General features: G+C 48.6%; 1 protein-coding gene across 7 annotated transcripts in view; it reads right to left on the minus strand.

The window, feature by feature from the left end:
* Positions 1-23801, minus strand: part of LOC140398303 (rho GTPase-activating protein 32-like) — a 792529-nt gene that overhangs the window by 523828 nt on the left and 244900 nt on the right. For all 7 annotated transcript variants that reach the window (XM_072486839.1, XM_072486840.1, XM_072486832.1 and 4 more), the window contains one exon: positions 20911-20974. In XM_072486839.1, coding sequence (XP_072342940.1) covers positions 20911-20957 — 47 coding nt within the window. In that variant the 5' untranslated portion in view covers positions 20958-20974. The remainder of the gene's footprint in view (positions 1-20910; positions 20975-23801) is intronic.

The raw sequence follows: 23801 nt of genomic DNA on the forward strand, positions 1-23801 counted from the left end.
TGGATACGCTTGAAGCCAGCACATGCAAATCTTGCTCTGAAGAGGTGCCCAGGCATGATTCCAACATTAGAGGAATTTAATCCCAAATTCACAGGATCAAACCTTTTTTCCAAGCCGGATGCCAAACACAGATACTAGTCAGTTAATGTGGCAGAGGATCTCATGAAATCACTACATCAAGGCATCATTTGGAAGATATTGGCCAGGGTTCTCCGACACCCCGCCGGGTCGGAGAATCCCCAGGGGGAGACACGAATCGCGCCCCGCCGCCGGATGCCCTACTCTCCGCCGCCGTTTTTCGGGCGGCGGGAGGATTCCCGTCATGCCAGTCGCCGGCCGTTGACAGCACGCCACCCCCCCCCTCCTCCCGGCGATTCTCTGGGCCCCAATGGGCCAAACGGCCGTCCTATTTTGGCCAGTCCCTCCGACGTGAATTACTCACCTCACGCACGCACGTTGAGTATGCAGGGGCGGTCCTCGCGGGGGGGGGGGGGGGGGGGGGGGGGGGGGGGGGGGGGAGAGATCCGACCCCAGCGATCAGGGCCTACCGATCTGCGGGCAGGCTTGTTCCGTGGGGGGGGGGGACTTCTTTCCTCCGCGCTGGGCCCCTGTAGGGCTCTGCCATATTGCCCGGGGGCCAGCGCGGAGAAGAGAACCCCCGCACATGGCGGCAATACACCGGCCAGTCTGCGCATGCGCGGAACTATGCCGGCCAGTCCACGCATGCGCGAGATCACTCCGGCCGTTCCGCGCATGCGCAAACTTGCCCCGTCCCATCGCCGCCGGCTGGAGCAGCGCCAACCCCTCCACCGTCCACCTAGCCCCCGAAAGTTCGGAGAATTCCTTACTTTCGGAGGCTGTCGACGCCGCAGTGGTTGGCGCCGGTTTTCCCGCTGGCTAGGGGACTCTGTCCCCATAAGGGAGAATCCCGCCCATTGTTTCCAGAGATACCCTTTGGTTTATCCATCAATCAAGATCCGTTCCAGCAGCACATGGACAAAATCACAGAAAATATTCCTGGATGCGCATGCATTGCCGATAATATTGTGGTAATCTTTATTAGTGTAACAGGTTGGCTTACATTAACACTGCAATGAACTAACTGTGAAAATCCCCCACACTCCGGCACCTATTCGGGCACGGAGGGGGAATTCAGAACGTCCAATTCACCTACCAAGCACGTCTTTTGGGACTTGTGGAAGGAAACCGGAGCACCCGGAGGAAACCCATGCAGACACAGGAAGGCCACACAGACAGTGACCCAAGAGACAGGAATCGAACCTGGGTTCCTGTAACTGTGAAGCAACAGTGTTAACCACTGTGCCAGTAATGAGCAAAATTAAAGATGACCACGACCGAAATCTACACTCATGGCTGGCAACAGCCTGGCATGAAAGACTTGTCTTCAACAGCAAGAAATGCCAGGTGAACAAATGTAGGTCAGTTTAACTTTCTTGGCTCTATTTATTCAAGTTGTGGGAAAGTCCTGACCCAGGCAAACTTGAAGATGTCGGACAAAGGGGACTTACAGACATGCCTCGGAATATTCAACTTCTTAGTTACATTCATAGCCAACTTTGCCAATAAAGCATCAGCAACAAGAGAGCTCTTAGGGAAGGATATTCCATACGCATGACAGGAGGAGCTTTAACGCATGTTCAGGGGCGGTTAAACAGGCATTGTTAGAAGGGACAAGTGCCCGATAATACAATAAACCAAGAAAAGAAATGGTCTTAGAGGTCGACAGATCTCAAAAGGGATTAGGAGCATGCATTATGAAAGATGGCAAACTCAACTGCATTTGGTTCCAAAAGTCTATCATGAGCAGAGTCCAATTATTCAAGCACAGTGCATGAGGCACGGCTCTGGTATTCAGTGTCACAAAATTCCGCACGTATCTATTCTGTAAACGACCACTAAACAAGGGAAATGATTTGGCACAGGTCACTGATGAATACACCAATCAGACTAGAATGACTTCTGATTTAAAAAAAACAGGGATACTTCAAGGTGTGTTACAGGCCAGGTAACAAAGTCGTTATTTCAGACAGAGTAGATTACCAAATCTGAAAAAGGCTGTGAATATTTTGATAGATTTACAGTGGATGACAGAGAAATAGAAGTAGAAGATGTACTCAACATCCATCTGATGCGTTTTGGTCAACACAAACAACTTCGGGAGGAAACAAAAATGGTCCACAACGAAAACATTATGGAGCTATATTGCAGAAGGCTGGCCTGATATGATGCAAGAAGTGCCAGACATGAACCAAGTATTTCTAGAGGCATGATTTTTCAAAGGAAACCAGGTGCTTGTACCTAAAGCTCTTTGCTAGGACATATTGTCACTGTTAGACCTGGTGCATAGAGCAAATAAGGCAACTGGTAAGGGAAACTGTGCTTTGGCCAGGGAACAACAATAATATTTTGAAGGTGGTGAGGATGTGCATTACATGCCAGAGTCACCAACCACATCAACACAAAGGGCTTCTACACTCTCATGAGATTCCATCGTACATTGGTCTAAAGTTACAACAGTGACTTATTCACTGTCCAACCTGACAATTGTCTCCTAATCACTGATTACATTTCCAAGTTTCCAATCATCAGACAATTTTGAAGGATACCTCCAGTGCATCTGTGGTCAACACGATTAAGTGCAATATTCAGTGTGATTGAAGAGCATTAATCGTGGTGTGCAGGGAAACCAAACAAGATCTCCACATTACTATGTTACACTTAAAAGAACATCTTTAGATATGAGGCTTATGTATAATATTACCTTACTCTAAAAGTGAGCACGAGTATAGTGTTGAGCACCACAGACAACGAACAATTGAATACATGGAAAGTTCAACTTAGACATGGAAGCAAAGGGAGAAGATCTCTGATTGAGATAGATTAGCTAGAATTTATGAAAAGGGCTGTTAGAGCATGGAATGTTTTGCCAGAGGTCAGGATCAAGGTACAACCCAGCGAAAATTAGATCAATAATTGAAGACAAAGATACAAGACAATGGAGAGTGGGTTGGTTTAGTTTGCTGTAGCAAACAGCTAGTACAGACATGAGAAGACAAATGGTTTCCTTCGGTTAATTAATCTTGGTTCAGCGGCAACACTCATCACTTCTGATTCAAAAGACCACGGGCTCCACTCACACAACTGCGCATATATGGGCTGACACTTTAGTGCAGTTGAGTGTAGCATCTGAGCTGGCAGCTTTCAGTTAAGACATTAAAGAGATTTCCCATCTGTCCACTCAGATAAATATAAAAAATTCCTTACTATTCGAAGAACAGCAAAGGAGTTATTCTGCTTTTCTGCCAATATTTCAGATCATCTGATCATTATCTCCTTGGTTGTCCTCTGCAATTGCTTACATAACAATGGCAACTACACTTTAAAAATATTTCATTGGCAGCACAGCACTTTGAGACAGCCTGAAACATTATATATGCAAATTCTTTATTTGTGTGATATAAGCCTCTAGTTCTCAGAAGCTAATCTTCCCCTTTTGGCCCTTCATTTGCAGAGCTTCTCTCCACAAATCTGCATCAAAGAGCTTTGCCTCGTCTACACCACACTCATGTTTTCTCCCTTTAACTTTGAAAGGACACTGATGTGACCAAGTAGGATGATGACCCTAAAAGAAAGCCTTTTAATCTTAACTGCTTTCATACTTTCAGTAAGAAGTCTTACAACACCAGGTTAAAGTTGAACAGATTTGTTTTGAATCACTAGCTTTCGGAGCACAGCTCCTTCATCAGGATTCACCCGAGGAAGAAGCAAGCTGTGCTCCGAAAGCTAGTGATTCGAAACAAACCTGCTGGACTTTAACCTGGTGTTGTATCACTTCTTACTGTGCCCACCCCAGTCCAACGCCAGCATCTCCACATCATTCATATTTTTAAGTGTCCAATTTTTCCACCATTATAAACATTGGACCGTTTTTGCTTATTTTCTTATGAGATTTGTTGGCAAGGCCAGCATTTATTTCCCACCCCTAATTTCCCTTGATACGAGTAACTTACTGGGCTACTTTAGAAACCTTTGCTGTGGGTCTAGAGTCACATGCCAGCCTGGTAAGGATGGAAACTTCTTCCCCAAAAGGACATTAGTGAGCCATTATGGTTTTTATAATCACAGGGGCTAGCTTTGTCCCAGAATTATTTATTGAACTTCAATTCCACCAGCTGCCATGGTGGGATTTGAGCCCATGTCCCCATAGCATTAACCTGGGCCTCTGGATTACTCGTCCAGCGACATTAGCACCACATCACCATCTTTGTATACACTGTATAAGAAACTGGACTGCTTTTACTTTCTTTTTAATTAAATAAACTGTCATATTATACAGCTACCTCTCGCAATTATACTTGGCATTTTCTCAAGCATGGAGGGGAGAAAAAGGGGTCACAAGTTTGAAAAGATTAAGACAAAATAGAATACGACACTAAACAAGGTTTTACCCTTATTACAATGCCACATTTGCATTACAATGCTTCGACTGAAAGCCCAACGTCAGTAACAGTGCTGAAAAGCAAACAAGGCGATAGTGTTAGGTCTCCCCCCTCGCCCCCCCCCCCTCTTTTCCTTCCTGATTGGTGCAGCGCATCAAGTCCCAAGGTGCTCAATCCAAACATCATAAATAAATGGCTGCTCTCATCCATCATCTCCAACTGCTTCACCTGCCTATACAGACCATCAAAACGCATAGACTATATTGCTTTTGCCAAGGCAAGTTCCAAAGTATAAGTAACCAAAATGAAAACAAAACCGCTCATTCTAAAATCCTGAATTAACTCTTCTTTAACCCTCATCAACTGAATCACTTCTCCAGATCAGAGTGCAACTCAAACCATAAATATATCATAACACCCTAGTAAACATTATTGTTGATTGCCACTGGCAGTCATGAGATTTGACTACATGATATCAATAGAGTAGAGGCCAACAGCCCAAACTGAAGAGCTCCGACTAGTGTGGTTTATTTGCATACCTGACTCGAGGCCTGTTAGTCATAGCTTTGCTGCCTTCCTCATTGATGGAGGAAGTGCAATATTAATGAAGTCTCAGCAGGTTCTCTCTCAGTCCCACTGTGAATGAGCTCCCTTCTGTCATCTCATCTGCACTCTAACGGAATGATTAAACATCTCATCTACCCACATACATAAAAAGCCAGCCAACATATCCCACCAACATGAATTCCCTTGCCTTTCTTCAAATGCTGTAAGGTAATACTTTATAGGTTCAAAACCTGTATTCATTGAAGCTGACCTCAATTATTGTAGGAAACTATAGAACTAGAAAGAATATTAGGTTCAATTTTTATATTGTCTAAAAACGACTCCAAGTAGAGTGGCAGAATTACAACTATTGCAAGATTTCATGAAATGCTATGATTTTTTATAAACTAACAAATAGAATTCACTTAATTTAAAATTGCTGTTGTAAAAAAAATAGCTTCAACACTTAGCCAGATGTGATCTACTCCAGGAACACTTCATACCCCAGTTACATCTCAAGGAAGTCATCTTTGTAGATATATCGACTGTAGGTACATATTCCCCAATGCTATTGAAGTAAAACATTAACAGCCCTAGCTCCACATGGCTTGTGGTTACAGGGACCCATTTTTACCATAAGTCTCGCAAATTGCTGACAGATCAGCTGCATCTTGCTCCAATCCAAAAGACACCCGAGCTGGTTCTTTGTCTGCATGCTTTGTAATGAAGCAAGCACTGTGCTTTGTATTTACATAGAGCAGTAACTTCTCAGCTCATTAGGTGCCTCATTCCACCAGCTGAGCTTTTAGTACGATGACAGAAAAATCTGCAGAAAAGTGAGCAGATTTTATTTATTTCCCAAAGTGACTAAGCACATTCTGATTAGACTCCACCCATCATTTATTTATTTCAAAACATGTACACAGATTGTAGGAGGAAATGTTTTTTTAAAAAGCTTCACACATGCAGACATGATCTGTTTTCCTTGCACTCTTCCAACTTCCAAGAGGGCAACAGGTGACCCGTCAGAAACAGGCAAATTTGCAGTCGAGTAATGCAACGTCATAATTTTAGTGCCTGAGGCACACCAAACCACAAGCTAAAAGGATCTTTAAAGGACAGAAAGATTTCCCAATAAAAAAACATGGATTTGTTCATATCTACATGGAGGCAAGAACAGCACAGGCGAGGATAGCAGCAGCTGCCAGCAGTCTCTGCCAAAACCACACACTCCATTAATGGTTTCCCTACTCCCATTTCCTGGTTCTCGGCAAGCCTGCTCCCACAATTATGTGAATGTTTGCTTTCAATCCACACCATTCTATTTATAGGGAAATCTACACACTTAGTGCATATAAATATTTAAACCAATACTCTGATCCAGTTCATTCCTCTTTACAGTACCCAAGCGATGGCACTTAACAGCCACTGCAGTTAAAACAGCATCACCTTTATAAAACCAGTAACTAAAAGCTGCCTCATAACTTTCCTTTAAATTTCACATTAGTTTTCTTCAAATTTTAATCTAGCCAAACAACAGAACATATGTTTACAGCAACCTAAGCACTGTTGAAATCCTGGACATCTTTACACTTAAATTCAGAACCACTGTTTGAAATCATAAATGATCCAACAATTCTAGTGATTGGCTAGCAGGACTGACTGCCTAAGACAGCACCCACAAATCCTACAGTCTCTAGCGACACAGTATAATGATAAAACCTAATTGCGTGCGATTCACAGCCACATCTTCCCTGTAACAGGTAAATCGCAGCACACTGTATAATTAGAACAATAGGCACTTAGAGCACAGGAGGCCATTCAGCCCATGTCTTGCCAACTCTGCTAGCATTGACTAAAATTAATTCTACAGCCCATCTCTGTCCCCATAACCTTGCGTCTTCCTCTGCTTCAAATATTTAGTTAATTGTCTCTTAAAATGATGCAGCGGTCACTGTTTCAGTAAATCCCTCTAGCAAAGCATCCTCCAATAAACTTCTGTGATGAGAAATTTCTCCACACAATTTTAAACTGATAACACAACATCATGCCCCCATCAGCAACTATTCCTGTTTACCATTCAGAATTTTAAAAAATTCTATCAATTCTCTGAATGTTCTTTCTTTTTATAAATAGTCCCATTAACTGAAGCATCTATCTATTGAGGACAATAGCCTCCCATCCCGTCATATGCTTTCCGTAGAACTGTACATCTACAACACTGGTATCTACCCAACAATGCGGAAAATTGTCTAGATATGTCCATTCCTCAAAAAGCAGAACCAGTCAAAACAGCCAATCACTGCCCCATCAGTCTATTCGCAAACGCAAGTAATTTGCAAAAATGCTATCAAACTGCAATTACTCAGCAATAACTTGCTCAGCAATTCTCAATTTGGATTAGAGTCATAGAATCGTAGAGTTTTTACAGCACAGGAAAAGGTCCTTCGGCCCATCATGTCTGTGCTGACTGTCAAGCACCTATTTACTCTTTCAGCACTTGGCCCGTAGCCTTGGATGCTATTGCATTTCAAGTGCTCATCTAAATGTTTCTTAAATTTAGTGAGGGTTCCCAGCTCTAGCATCTATTCAGGCAATGAGTTCCAGATTCCCACCACTCTCTGAACAAAGAACAAAGAAAAGTACAGCACAGGAACAGGCCCGTCGGCGCTCCAAGCCCGCGTCGACCATGCTGCCCAACTAAACTACAATCTTTTACACTTCCTGGGTCCGTATCCCTCTATTCCCATCCAATTCATGTATTTGTCAAGATGCCCCTTAAATGTCATTATCGTCCCTGCTTCCACCACCCCCTCCGGCAGCGAGTTTCAGGCACCCACTACCCTCTGTGTAAAAAAACTTGCCTCGTACATCTACTCTAAGCCTTTCCCCTCGCACCTTAAACATATGCCCCCTAGTAATTGACCCCTCTACCCTGGGGTAAAGCCTCTGACTATCCACTCTGTCTATGCCCCTCATAATTTTGTAGACCTCTATCAGGTCGCCTCTCAACCTCCTTCATTCCAGTGAGAACAAACAGAGTTTATTCAACCGCTCCTCATAGCTAATGCCCTCCATACCAGGCAACATCCTGATAAATCTCTTCTGCACCCACTCTAAAGCCTCCACATCTGTGATGCAACCCATCCTTCTTATACAGGTCACACCTGCCCCGGAAGAGCTCCCAGTGGTCCAGATAACAGAAACCCTCCCTCCTACACCAGCTGTTTAGCCACATGTTTAGCTGCTCTATCTTCCTATTTCTAGCCTCACTGGCACGTGGCACAGGGAGTAATCCCGAGATTACAACCCTAGAGGTCCTGTCTTTTAACTTTCTGCCTAGCTCCCTGAACTCCTGCTGCAGGACCTCATGCCCCTTCCTGCCTATGTCGTTAGTACCAATATGTGCAATGTCCTCTGCCTGTTTGCCCTCCCCCTTCAGGATGCCAGCTACCCGTTCAGAGACATCCTGGACCCTGGCACCAGGGAGGCAACATACCATCCTGGAGTCTCTTTCACGTCCACAGAAGTGCCTATCTGTGCCCCTGACTATAGAGTCCCCTATGACTATTGCTCTTGTGCTTTGACCCTCCCTGCTGAACATCAGGGACAGCTATGGTGCCACGGCTCTGACTGCTGCTATTTTCCCCTGATAGGCTATTCCCCCCCGACAGTATCCAAAGGGGTATATCTGTTCGAGAGAGGGACAACAAAAGGGGTTTCCTGCACGGAGTGCCCGCCCTTTCTGGTGGTCACCCATTTCTCTGCCTGCACCTTGGGTGTGACCACATTTATATAACTGCTATCTATGACGCTTTCCGCCACCTGCATGCTCCTAAGTGCATCCAACTGCTGCTCCAACCGAGTGAGGAGCTCCAGTTGGGTGCACTTTCTGCAGATGAAGCCATCCAGGACGCTGGAAGCCTCCCGGACCTGCCACATCTAACATCAGTCAGAGCATTGCACCCCTCTAATTGACATTGCGTCAATTAATTAGTAAATTAAATTTAAAAGTTTTTTTTTTAAGTAGCTGTTAACTATATGTTTCTTAGTACTAGATTTCTACTATAAATGTGAAAGCTAAATACAGTACTCTCCGATCTCTGGCTTAGTTACCCCACTAAATTATAATGAAGTAATTAAGTAATTATGTTTAATTAGTTCAACAATGCTTAATTTTAAAATTTAATGTAGCTTTCCTACCAGCCATTCAGGTCACAGCTTTACTGTGATGTCACTTCAGTTTCCCCCCCACACACAATTTGAAACGGTAATAAAAATAAATAAAAATCACTTACATTTCCAGATTCTCAGATGCTCTCTGGTTCTCTCCCTTTCCTGATTACCTCACTGCACCAAATTACCAAGTTCCAAATTCCCACTCTGGATGTGTCTCACTCACTCAGGCTGTGTCTCCTTGACTTGCGCAAAAAGCTGGATGGAAATGTTTTTCCTAACATCTCCTATCAACCTTCTGCCCCTTACCTTAAATCTATGCCTCCTGGTTATTGACCCCTCTGTTAAGGGGAAAGGTTTCTTCCTTTCTATGCCCTCAATTTTATACATTTCATTCAGGTTATCCCCTCAGCCTACGCTGCTACAAAGAAGACAGACCCAGCCTTTCCAATCTCTCTTTATAGCTGAAAAGCTCGAGCCAGGCAACATCCTGGTGAATCTCCTTTGCATCCTCTCTAATGCAATCACATCCTTCCTATATTGTGGCGACCAGAACTGCTCATAGTGCTCCAGCTGTGGCCTAACCAGCATTTTATTTAGCTCCATTCTAACTTCCCTGCTCTTATATTCTATGCCTCGCAAAATAAAGGTCAATATCCATTTGTCTTCTTGACCACCTGTTCTGCTGTCTTCGGGGATCTATGGACAGACACGCCAAGGTCTCTCTGATCCTACAATCATAGAATTATAGAACCCCTACAGTGCAGAAGGCAGCAATTCGGCCCATCGAGTCTGCACCGACCCTCTGAAAGAGCACCCTAGCCAGGCAGCCGCCCTATCCCTTCAACCCCATAATCCCACATAACCCATACATCCCTGGACACTAAGGGGCAATTTAGCATGGTCAATCGACCTAGCCCACACATCTTCAGACTGTGGGAGGAAACCAAAGCACCCGGAGGAAATGCAGACACGATGAGAACATGCAAACTCCAGTCACCCAAGGCTGGAATTGAACCCGGAACCTTGGTGTTGAGCCAGCAGTGCTAACCACTGTGCCACCGTGGCGCTCTGTACATCGTAGGGTCCTCCCATTCATTGTATATTCCCTAGCCTTGAAACTCCTCTCAAAATATATTACCTCACATTTTCCGGGTTAAATTCCATTTCCCATTTTTCTGCCCATTGAGTCAGCCCGTCTATATCGTCCCGTAATCAAAGGCTTTCCAGTGCAATCTGTAAACTTACAAATCATACCTCCTACATTCACGGCCAGATCATTAATGTGAACTACAAACACAAACAGCAAGGGACCCAGCACCATTCCCTACAGCAGGCATTTTCAAAGTGGGGATCGCGACCCGCAGGTGGGTCACAGGCGGGTTTCGGGAGGATTGTGGAGCCGTCCATCGTGGCGTTGCTTGGGTGCATGTCTTACCTTGCCGACATCTTTTCAATTCTAAATGAACTGAACCTCAAATTGCAAGGGAAGAATGATGATTGCTTTCGGCACTGTGAAGAAATCACAGCTTTCCAAAACTCATTGTAAGTTTGGCAATTGCGAGTGCAAAGACAAAATTACTCCATGTTCCCCACACTGCTACGACACATCGAAGAAAACGGCATTAGTACGGAAACTGTAAATGGACTGGCAAGCCCGACTCCAAATGAAGCTGACTGAACTTCTGCGCCTCTGCTTTGACAGCACATAAAAAACACGGCACAAGTCAATAAAACTGTTAGCATTCTGGAGTAGCGTCCCTGAGGAGTATTCAGACCTGAATAAAACAAGCATTTTGTTGCTTTTGACCTTCACAACGACCTACATGTGCGAGGTTGGATTTTCCGTCCTCACAAAGATGAAGACAGCACAAAGGAACCGGCTGAATCTTACACCCAATATGTGCATAGCCTTCTCCTCTTGTGAATCTGATTGGAGTGAGATCGTGAGGACCAAGCAGGCTCACCTCTCGCTTTAAAGCTAAGAGAAAATGGTAGGTCACAAAGGTCGGCTGGCGTGGGTCGCAAAGGTCGGCCAGTTGGTAAAATGGGTCCCCGGACAAAAAGTTTGAAAAACACTATCCTACAGTCACAAAAAAAACCTTCAACCATCGGCCTCTGCCTCCTGCCACGAAGCAAATGTTGGATCCAAATTGCCAATTGCTCAGCATCCCATTGGCTCTTACTTCTTACCAGCCTCCCATGAAGTCTACATCAACTGCACAACCCTTATGTACACACCTAGTCACCTCCTCGAAAAATGTAATTAAATTTGCAAGACATGATTTACCTTTCACAAAGCCATGCTGACTATTCTTGATCAACCCTTGCTTCCCCAAGTAGAGATTAATTCTGGCTCTTTGGAATTTTTTCCAATAGTACCACTCAAGTTAGATCCACTGGTCTGTAATATTCTGTTTTTTCCTACTTTCTTTCTTGAATAGTGGTACCAGATTAGCTGCCCTCCAGTACTCTGGCACCTCTCTTGTGGCCAGAAAAGATTTGAAAATTGTCAGAGTCCTTGCAATCTCCTCCCTTGTCTCTCACAGCTGCCTGGGATACATCTCATCTGGGCCTGGGGATTTATCCACTTTAAGCCCGCAAGAAGCGTTAATACGTCCTCCCGCACAATGTTAATTCAAGTACATCAGTCCCCCTCCCTTAATTCTATACATATATCGTCCTTCTCAACAGTGAACACAGATGCAAAGTATTAATTTAAAACCTCCCTTACGTCTTCCAGCGCCACATACAGATTGCCATGTTTATCATTAACAGGCTCTACTCTCTCCCTGCTCATCCTTTTGCTCTTAATATACTTGTAAAACACCGTTGGATTTTCCTTTATTTTACCCGCAAGTGTTTTTTCATGCCTGTTTAGGGCCTGTTTAGGGGCTGTTTAGCACAGGGCTAAATCGCTGGCTTTGAAAGCAGACCAAGGCAGGCCAGCTGCACGGTTCAATTCCCGTAACAGCCTCCCCGAACAGGCGCCGGAATGTGGCGACTAGGGGCTTTTCGCAGTAACTTCATTTGAAGCCTACTTGTGACAATAAGCGATTTTCATTTTCATTTCATGTCACTTCTTCGTTCTCCTAATTTCTTTAAGTATTTCTTGGTTTGCTTTGCCCCTTGTTCCGCACTGTAACCAACCACTGTTTTGTCGCTGTACCTTTGTCAATGTTCTCTGTTGATTATTCTTGTGTCTACTATGTACGTACTGTGTCCGTTCCTCGGCCGCAGAAAAATACTTTTCACTGTACTTCGGTGCATGTGACAATAAATCAAATCAAAATCATGAAGTAACTCCCTGAACTCTACATACGTTTATAGGGCTTCCGCTGTTTTGAGCCCTCATTATCTGCCATGAGCCTCCTTTTTTTTCCTTATCCAACCGTGGATATCCCTTGATAATCATGGGTTCTCTGGACTTGTGCCCACCATTCACTTTTATGGGAACATGCTGGCCCTATACTCTCTCTATTTCCTTTTTAAATGAATCCCTCTGCTCTGATGTAAATTTTCCTACAAGTAGCCACTCCCAGTCTTGCCAGATCCTGTCTTATCCTAGTAAAATTGGTCTTCCCTCAATTCAGAACACATATTTCCAGTCCATATTTGCTCTTTCCACAATTAACTTAAGTCCTACTGAGCTATGGCCACCATCACCAAGATGTTTCCTCACCGAAACTCTACCACTTGCCAGGCTTCATTCCCTAAAACTAGGTCCAGCACCACCCTCTCTCTTGTAGGTTTTCTACGGACTGGTATAAAAAGTTCTCCTGGATGCATTTTATGAACTCCATCCCCTCTTGAGTATTTTACACTTTGGCAATCCCAGTTAATATTAGCAAAGTTAAAATCCGCTACTACTAATACATTTCTCAACAGATTTGCCGACATATCTGCCCTTCTATCTCTCACTGACTGTTTGGGGGCCTACATCAATGTGATTGCCCTCTTTCTTGCTCCTAAGTTCTCACCATATGGCCTCATTTGAGGAACCTTCCAAAATATCATCCCTCCTTACTGCAGTAATTGATTCCTTGATCAATATTACTACAACACCTCCTCTTTTACACCCCTCCATCTCACCTGAAGATTATATAACACGGAATAGAATTAACAGTCCTGCCCCTCACTCAATCATGTCTCTGTGATAGCAATATCATATTCCCATGTGTTAATCAACACTCTCACCTCATCTGCCTTACTCGCAAGACTCCTTGCAATAAAATATATGTCATCTAACCTTGCCATACAGCTCCTTTGTGCCTTAAATTGGCTATAATCTCTCTGACTTCCAGACTTTTAAATAAATTTAAAGTACCCAATACTTTTTTTTCCCCAATTAAGGGGCAATTTAATGTGGCCAGACTACCTACCCTGCACATCTTTGTGTTGTGGGACTGAGGCCCATGCAGACACGGGGAAAACGTACAAACTCCTCACGGACAGTGACCGGGGCCAAGATCGAACCTGGGTCCTCGGCGCCGTGAGGCAGCAGTGCTAACCACTGTGCCACCATGCCGCCCGACTCTGCCTTCCAGGCTGACTTTGTTTTTCTTCTATATTGGCTGTGCATCACCCCCCCCCCCCCCCCCCCACTGTGACCTGTTCCACTTGCCAAATTAGTTTAACCCTACCCCACAGCACTAGCAAAATTCCCTGCAAGGATGTTAGTCCCATTACAGTTTAGATGCAACCCGTCCAACTTGTACAGGTCCCACCTTCCCCAGAAACAAACCCAGTGATCCAGGAATCTAAAGCCCCCTCACCCCACCCTCCCACACCATAGCTTCCAGACTTCAAGGAGCATTTACAAATACCCACATGCTGTAAGGAGTGTTTACTAATTCCCACATGCCACAGGCAGTGCAACACAGGACTGAGCTCCCCTGCCATAACTTTAGTTAAAATTATTTTACCTTAAATTTATGCCGAGATCCAATGCACCGGCTACCTTGTCCTTTAAGGAGACAGTGGCACAATGGTAAGGTCACTGGACTAGCAATCCAGTGGCCTGGTCTAATGCTCTGGGGACACGGATTCAGCAGCTGGTGCAATTTAAATTCATTTAACGGTGACCAAGAAAACATTATCATTAAAAACACATCTGGCTCACTAATGTCATTTAAGAAAGGGAATCTGCCGTCCTTACCTGATCTCGCCACATGTGACTTCAGAACCACAACAATATGATTGACTCTTAAATGCACTCCGACTTAGCCTAGCAAGCCACTCAATTACGTTAAACCACTACCCAGCAGAAAGAAGATAGACTGGTAGTTGCAGACCAATTAACTGAGTCCCAAGACAAGGGAAGCACGGTAGCATTGTGGATAGCACAGTTGCTTCACAGCTCCAGGGTCCCAGGTTCGATTCCCAGCTCCAGGGTCCCAGGTTCGATTCCCAGCTTGAGTCACTGTCTGTGCGGAGTCTGCACGTCCTCCCATGTGCGCTTGGGTTTCCTCCAGGTGCTCCGGTTTCGTCCCAGAGTCCAAAGATGTGCAGGTACATCCCGTACCAGCCTCCCCGAACAGGCGCCGGAATGTGGCGACGAGGGGCTTTTCACAGTAACTTCATTTGAAGCCTACTTGTGACAATAAGCGATTTTCATTTTTCATTTCAGGTTAGGTGGATTGGCCATGCTAAAATTGCCCTTAGTGTCCAAAATTGCCCTTAAGTGTTGGATGGGGTTACTGGGTTATGGGGATAGGGTGGAGGTGTGGACCTTGGGTAGGGTGTTCTTTCCAAGAGCCGGTGCAGACTCGAGGGCCGAATGGCCTCCTTCTGCACTGTAAATTTTATGTAAGACATTGCTGCAGGAGTTTCTCAGGATTTTGATTTTTAGGTCCAACCGTATTCAGCAGCTTCATCAATGAACTTTCCTCCATCATAATGTCACAGTGGGGAGTTTACTGATGATTGCGCAATGTTCAGCATCATTCATAACTTGTTGGATAATGAAGTAGTCCATGCCTGCATACAGCAAAACCTGGACAACATTCAGGTTTGGACTAAATGGAACAAATAACATTCACACAACACAAGTACTGCATTATCCTTGTACTCTATGCCTATAAATACAAAACCTGATATCTTGCTTTGTCCACTAATAATAATCTTTATTAATGTCACAGGTAGGCTTACATTAACACTGCAATAAAGTTAGTGTGAAAATTCCCTAGTCGTCAAACTATGGCGCCTGTTCGGGTACACGGAGGGTTAATTCAGAATGTCCAATTCACCCAACAAGCACGTCTTTCAGGACTTGTGGGATGAAACCGGAGCACCTGGAGGAAATCCACGCAGACACGGGGAGATCATGCAGACTCCACACAGTGACCCAAGCCGGGAATCAAACCCGGGTCCCTGGCACTGTGAAGCAACAGTGCGAACCACTGTGCTACCGTGCCGCCCATAAAGCACTTGCACTCGTACAGAAGAACTGGTTTCCATGTATCCTTTCAACTTTCAAGAGAATGGCAGTGGCCTGGTGACCGACGGGTGTACAATACAGAAACATAGGAACATAGGAGGAACATTGCGGGGAAATTCATAACATTCATTGTCTCTGCTTTGATTGAAAATTCCCCTTCCATGTTTCCTCTCACAAAGACAAAGCTTGTATTTATTCCAACTAAGCTGTATTATGAAAGAGTTATAGAGGTTTACAGCATGGAAACACGCTCTTCGGCTCAACTTGTCCATGCCGCCCAGTTTTTAACCACTAAGCTAGTCCCAACTGTCTGTGCGGAGTCTGCACATCCTCCCTGTGTGTGCGTGGGTTTCCTCCGGGTGCTCCGGTTTCCTCCCACAGTCCAAAGATGTGCAGGTTAGGTGGATTGGCCATGATAAATTGCCCTTAGTGCCCAAAATTGCCCTTAGTGTTGGGTGGGGTTACTGGGTTATGGGGATAAGGTGGAGGTGTTGACCTTGGGTAGGGTGCGCTTTCCAAGAACCGGTGCAGACTTGATGGGCTGAATGGCCTCCTTTTGCACTGTAAATTCTATGAAATTGCCTGCATTTGCCCATATCCCTCTTTACCCACCTTACCCATATGGCTGTCTAAATGCTTTTTAAAAGACAAAATTGTATCTGCCTCTGGCAGCTCGTTTCAGACACTCACCATCCTGTGTGTGAAAGAATTGCCCCTCTGGAACCTTTTGTAGCTTCCCCCTCTCACCTTAAACCTATGCCCTTTAGTTTTAGACTCCCCTACCTTTGGGAAAAGATGTTGACTATCTACCTTATCTATGCCCCTCATTATTTTATAGACCTCTAAGATCAGCGCTAAGCCTCCTACGCTTGAGGGAAAAAAGTCCCAGCCTACCCAGCTTCTCCTTCTAGCTCAGACCATCAAGTTCTGGTAGCACCCTAGTAAATCTTTTCTGCACTCTTTCTACTTTAATAATATTCTTTCTATAATAGGGTGACCAGAACTGTGCACAGTATTTCAAGTGCGGTCTTATTAATGTCTGGTTTAGATTGACATGTTAAACATTCTATCCCTCTGAATGTTACATTAATAAACATCTTCAGTTTAAACCATGTTTCTGAAATTCTATCTACTTTGAAGTTTGTTACAATAGCCTCCATTTCAGGCAATTCATTTTTCATCACTAACAGTCATGCATACTGTGGGTGGTATGTATTAGGGGTATTACGGTACCCTGTGACATTGGATAGACACTGGGTCCCGATTGGATCAACCGCCAGCTGGCTCCACCCAGTAAGGCGGCGTATAAGAGCCCACGGTTCCCCCAGCAGCCGCATTCTGTAACTGTGCTGCTGGGGACCAAGTCTGCGTAATAAAGCCATCGTTTGACTCCTTCTCATCTCATCTCATCTCATGAGTGATTGATTGTGCTACAATACATACTTCAATATAAGAGCACCACCTATGATAACTCCCAGTGTCAGTTGAGTTTAGTCCGGGTGTTCAGTTTAGTCCGGGTTTTCAGTTTAGTCCGGTTTTCAGTTTAGTCCGGGTTTTCAGTTTAGTCCGGGTTTTCAGTTTAGTCCGGGTTTTCAGTTTAGTCCGGGTTTTCAGTTTAGTCCGGGTTTCCAGTTTAGTCCGGGTTTTCAGTTTAGTCCGGGTTTTCAGTTTAGTCCGGGTTTCCAGTTCATGGATGGCCTCTCTGGATGCGTGCATACCAACCTGTCAACTGCCTTTTACACTGATGATCTTTCTTAACTTGGGCAAGGTTTTCCCAGTGACAACCCCAACAATGCACGTTAAATCATTTTTGATTCTTGTTCATTGTATGCTCTCTGCGGCAGCTCCCCCGACCTCTCCTACAGTTCCGCCTGTGCTCCACTCTAGCAGGAGCTCCTCCTCCTCACCCTCTCCCAGAGCAGCTCCTTCCATCACCCTCTCCTACAGCAGCTCCTCCCATGCCCCGTTCCCACACAGCTGCTCCCCCCCCACCACAGCAGCTCCTCCCCCTCCCCCACAGCAGCTCCTCCCCCTCCCCCACAGCAGCTCCTCCCCCTCCCCCACAGCAGCTCCTCCCCCTCCCCCACAGCAGCTCCTCCCCCTCCCCCACAGCAGCTCCTCCCCATCCCCCACAGCAGCTCCTCCCCCTCCCCCACAACAGCTCCTCCCCCTCCCCCACAGCAGCTCCTCCCCCTCCCCCACAGCAGCTCCTCCCCCTCCCCCTCCCCCACAGCAGCTCCTCCCCCTCCCCCTCCCCCACAGCAGCTCCTCCCCCTCCCCCTCCCCCACAGCAGCTCCTCCCCCTCCCCCACAGCAGCTCCTCCCCCTCCCCCACAGCAGCTCCTGCCCCTTCCCCCCAGCGGCTCCTCCCCCTCCCCCCAGCAGCTCCTCCCCCTCCCCCCCAGCAGCTCCTCCCCCTCCCCCCCAGCAGCTCCTCCCCCTCCCCCCAGCAGCTCCTCCCCCTCCCCCCCACAGCAGCTCCTCCCCCTCCCCCCACAGCAGCTCCTCCCCCTCCCCCCACAGCAGCTCCTCCCCCTCCCCCCACAGCAGCTCCTCCCCCTCCCCCCACAGCAGCTCCTCCCCCTCCCCAGCTCCTCCCCCCTCCCCCACAGCAGCTCCTCCCCCTCCCCCACAGCAGCTCCTCCCCCTCCCCCACAGCAGCTCCTCCCCCTCCCCCACAGCAGCTCCTCCCCCTCCCCCACAGCAGCTCCTCCCCCTCCCCCACAGCAGCTCCACCCCCTCCCCCACAGCAGCTCCTCCCCCTCCCCCACAGCAGCTCCTCCCCCTCCCCCACAGCAGCTCCTCCCCCTCCCCACAGCAGCTCCTCCCCCTCCCCCACAGCAGCTCCACCCCCTCCCCCACAGCAGCTCCTCCCCCTCCCCCACAGCAGCTCCTCCCCCTCCCCCACAGCAGCTCCTCCCCCTCCCCCACAGCAGCTCCTCCCCCTCCCCCACAGCAGCTCCGCCCCCTCTCCCACAGCAGCTCCGCCCCCTCTCCCACAGCAGCTCCGCCCCCTCTCCCACAGCAGCTCCTCCCCCTCCCCCCACAGCAGCTCCTCCCCCTCCCCCTCAGCACCCCCCCCGCTTCCCAGCTCCTCCCCCTCCCCCACAGCAGCTCCTCCCCCTCCCCCACAGCAGCTCCGCACCCTCCCCCACAGCAGCTCCGCCCCCTCCCAGCAGCTTCTCCCCGCACCCTCTCCCAGAGCAACTCCTCCCCTGCACTCTCTCCCACAGCAGCTTCTCCCCCTCCCCCACAGCAGCTCCTCCCCCTCCCCCACAGCAGCTCCTCCCCCTCCCCCACAGCAGCTCCGCCCCCTCTCCCACAGCAGCTCCGCCCCCTCTCCCACAGCAGCTCCGCCCCCTCTCCCACAGCAGCTCCGCCCCCTCTCCCACAGCAGCTCCGCCCCCTCTCCCACAGCAGCTCCGCCCCCTCTCCCACAGCAGCTCCTCCCCCTCCCCCCACAGCAGCTCCTCCCCCTCCCCCTCAGCACCCCCCCGCTTCCCAGCTTCTCCCCCTCCCCCACAGCAGCTCCTCCCCCTCCCCCACAGCAGCTCCTCCCCCTCCCCCACAGCAGCTCCGCCCCCTCCCCCACAGCAGCTCCGCCCCCTCCCAGCAGCTTCTCCCCGCACCCTCTCCCAGAGCAACTCCTCCCCCGCACTCTCTCCCACAGCAGCTTCTCCCCGGCACCCTCTCCCAGAGCAACTCCCCCTCCCCACCGAGCAGCTCCTCCCCCACACTCTCTGCCAGAGCAGCTCCTCCCCCGCACCCACTCCCAGAGCAGCTCTTCCTCTGCAACCTCTCCTAGAGCAGTTCTTCCCCTGCACCAGGTCCCAGAGCAATTCTTCCCCCAGAACCTCTACCAGAATAGCTCCCACCCCCCACCCTCTCGCAGAGCAGCTCCTCCCCGCACCCTCTCAGAGCAGCTCTTCCCCACACCCTCACTCATCGCAGCTCGCCCCAGCACCCTCTCCCAGAGCAGCTCTCCCCCACACCCTCTCGCAGAGCAGCTCCTCCTTGGCACTCTCTCCCAGAGCAACTCTCCATTGTACACTCTCCCAGAGCAGCTATTCCCCCTCACCCTCTCCCAGAGCATGATCTCCCCTGCACCCTAGCCAACAGCAGCTCCTCCCCTGCATCCTCTGCCAGAGCAGCTTCTCCTCCGCATCTCACCCAGAGTAGCTTCTCCCCAGAGCAGCTCCTCCCCGGCAACCTCGCCAACAGCAGCTCCTCCCCGGCAAACTCGCCAACAGCAGCTCCTCTCCTCCACCCTCTCCCAGAGTAGCTCCTCCCAGCAGCCTCTCCCAGAGCAGCTCCTCCCCGGCAAGCTCGCCAACAGCAGCTCCTCCCCTGCACCCTCTCCCAGAGCAGCTCCTCTCCCTCATCTCGCCCAGAGTAGCTCCTCCCCAGCAACCTCTCCCAGGGCAGCTCCTCTCTGGCAACCTCGCCAACAGCAGCTCCTCCCCGGCAAGCTCGCCAACAGCAGATCCTCCCCGGCAACCTCACCAACAGAAGCTCTCCCGCACCCTCTCCCAGAGTAGCTCCTCCCCAGCAGCCCCTCCCACAGCAGCTCCTCCCCGGCAACCTCACCAACAGCAGCTCCTCCCTGGCAACCTCACCAACAGCAGCTCCTCCCTGGCAACGTCGCCAACAGCAGCTCCTCTCCCGCACCCTCTCCCAGAGTAGCTCCTCCCCAGCAGCCTCTCCCAGAGCAGCTCCGCCCCAGCAACCTCTCCCAAAGTAACTCCTCCGCAGCAGCCTCTCCCAGAGCAGCTCCGCCCCAGCAACCTCGCCAACAGCAGCTCCTCCCCCGCACCCTCTCCCAGAGCAGCTCCACCCCCGCACCCTCTCCCAGAGCAGCTCCTCCCCCGCACCCTCTCCCAGAGCAGCTCCTCCCCAGCAACCTCACCAACAGCAGCACCTCCCCGGCAACCTCGCCAACAGCAGCACCTCCCCGGCAACCTCGCCAACAGCAGCTCCTCACCGGCACCCTCGCCAGTAGCAGCTCCTCCCCAGCACCCTCTCCCAGAGTAGCTCCTCTCCCACAGCAGCTTCTCCCACAGCAGCTTCTCCCACAGCAGCTTCTCCCACAGCAGCTTCTCCCACACTCCTGCCTAGAACTACCTCTTCCACAGCACCAAATTGATCAACATCCCCTCCTACACTTGTACCACTCTTTACCAATAAGGATGCATCATCTTGTGGGATTTGTTCCATCCTGTTGTATATTCTTGTACCCCTAGTTAAAGAGTTGGACTTTGCAAGCTCTGCCAATCAAGGATTCACACTCACCTTACAAAATCATCTGCAGCCCTTCCAGCTGCAGAAGCACTCTCCATGTCACTGAAGCAATGGCCTGCGAAGTGAGAGAGAGAGCACGATTAGCCAAAGAGCAATTCTCAACCAGCAGCATTTTATTGCAGTGTAAGAAATGTTTGATAAATCAAGCTACGGTATATTTCTTAAAATCTTGCTGATGAAGTGATTTTTATTTTGTCAACTTGTCTAAACATCACACTGAAGCATTCAGAACATTCTGTGGTCCGTAATTCACAGCGACAGTAACTCGGTAAACCACTGACGGAACAAACCCACCAGTCAGCATAGAGTGAGCCCTGCCCTCTCCACACTGAGCCAATGCCTAGCTTTTGCTGTTTGGTACATATTTTAGATCTTCCACTTCCTGCGTATAGCCCCTCACCAAACAGGTTTTTGAATTACCACAATCTGCTGCCACAAATGCAAGTTCCTGATTTCCCTGGGATAATTAATTCAAACTTCCTCAGTAAACTGGCACAGGTAACTCCAAATACTGTGCACAGCCACACTTCTCACAAAATGGCGACATTTTCTCTGTCAATCCTCTGCTATTATATCTGACACCATGGTCTCTTCTCCCACATGCGCTCTTCCATTCCATGCCGTCCAATCCTTTCCAATACCTTCCTCATCCAAGCAGAGCCACTCATCTCACTCTGTACAGAGCTAACAAGCTCCGCAAGACAGGATCATCAGACAATGCTGGACCAATGGCCAACCTTCACCTTTATGCTATTTGTTTATTATGTCTGAGAAGGTAAGCAGCTCACCAATGCCCTATCTGAACCTAGCCACTAGGAGGTGCAGAAACATAGCCTCACACTCAAATCCCTTCACTTCTGCTCCATGATATAGCTGAGACCTGGAACATGAGATGAAAAAATAAACAGGCTCCATATCCACCCACCTACAGTGTATTGAAACAGGGCACATAATAATAATAATCTTTATTAGTGTCACAAGTAGGCTTACATTTACACTGCAATGAAGTTACTGCGAAAATCCTCTAGTCACCACAGTCCGGCACCTGTTCGGGTATACCGAGGGAGAATTCAGAATGTCCAATTCACCTCACAGCACATCTTTCAGGACTTGTGGGAGGAAACTGGAGAACCCGGAGGAAACCCACGCAGACACAGGGAGACCATGCCGCCCTAATAAATAGCAGAGAAAGGTTTCGATCCATCTACCTAATTCATAAATTCATAAGATATAGGAGCAGAATTAGGCCATTCGGTCTATTGAGGCTGCTTCGCCATTCTATCATGGCTGATATGTTCCTCATCAGTTATCGACAATGTTACAGGCCAAGAGCTGGATTGCAAAATCAGCCAGGGCATCTCCTCCCTAGAACACACAACCTAGGAGCAGGAGTAGGCAATTTAGCCTCCCAAGCTTAACACCCTCAATGTTATCATGGCTGATCCCACCCTGGCCTCAACTCTACCGTCCTGCCTGTTCTCCATAACCCTTCAACCCATTACCAAATAAAAAATCTGTCTGACTCCTCCTTAAATTTACTCACTGTCCCTGCATCCACCAAACGTGAATTCCACAGATTCACAACCTTTTTGGAGAAGTAGCTTTTCCTCAAAGCTGTTTTAAATTTGCTACCTCTTATTCTAAGATTATGACCTCTCCTTTTAGAATGCCCCACAAGAGGAAGCATCAGCTCCACGTCCACTTTATCCATACCTTTTAGCATCTTGTATACCTTAATGAGATCTCCCCTCATTCTTCTAAACTTTAGAGAGTATAGGCCTAAACTGTTCAATCTCCCCTCATACGACAAACCCCTCATCTCTGGAATCAATCTTGTGAACCTCCTCTGAACTGCCTCCAATTCCACTACATCTTTCCTCAAATAAGGGGACCAAAACTGTGCACAATACTCCAGGTGCGGTTTTACCAATGCCTTGTATAGTTGCAACAACACTTCCTTACCTTTATACTCAATTCCTTTTGCTATAAATGCCAACATTCCATTTGCTTTCCTTAATATCTGCTGCACCTGCATGCTCGTTTTCTGTGACTCTTGCACGAGGACACCCAGATCCCTCTGCATCAGAGCACTCCAAATCTCTCCCCATTTAGATAACAAGTTGCCTTGCCATTTTTTCGACCAAAATCCACGACCTCACACTTATCCACGTTAAACTCCATCTGCCACATTTTGGCCAACTCTCCTAATCTATATCCATTTGTAAGGTTCTTATTTCCTCATTGCAACTTACTGCCCACCTATTTTTGTGTCATCAGCAAATTTGGCTATAGAACCTGCTATACCTGGGCGTCATTCTCCGACCCCCGGCCGGGTCGGAGAATCGCCGGGGCTGGCGTGAATCCCGCCCCCGCCGGTTGCCGAAGTCTCCGGCACGATTCGGCGGGGGTGGGAATCGCGCCGCACCGGTTGGCGGGCCCCCCCGCTCGATTCTCCGGCCCAGATGGGCCGAAGTCCCGCCGATAAATTGCCTGTCCCGCCGGCGTGGATAAAACCACCTTTTGAACGGCGGGACAAGGCGGCGTGGGCGGGCTCCGGGGTCCTGGGGGGGCGATCTGGCCCGGGGGGTGCCCCCACGGTGGCCTGGCCCGCGATCGGGGCCCACCGATCCGCGGGCGGGTCTGTGCCGTGGGGGCACTCTTTCCCTTCCGCCTCCGCCACGGTCTCCACCATGGCGGAGGCGGAAGAGACTCCCTCCACTGCGCATGCGTGGGAAACTGTCAGCGCCCGCTGACGCTCCCGCGCATGCGCCGCCCGGGGATGTCATTTCCGCGCCAGCTGGCGGAACAACAAAGGCCGTTTCCGCCAGCTGGCGGGGCGGAAATTCCTCCGGCGCTGGCGTAGCCCCTCAATGTTGGGGCTC

Source organism: Scyliorhinus torazame, chromosome 21, assembly GCF_047496885.1.
Source record: "Scyliorhinus torazame isolate Kashiwa2021f chromosome 21, sScyTor2.1, whole genome shotgun sequence".
Classification (NCBI taxonomy): domain Eukaryota; kingdom Metazoa; phylum Chordata; class Chondrichthyes; order Carcharhiniformes; family Scyliorhinidae; genus Scyliorhinus; species Scyliorhinus torazame.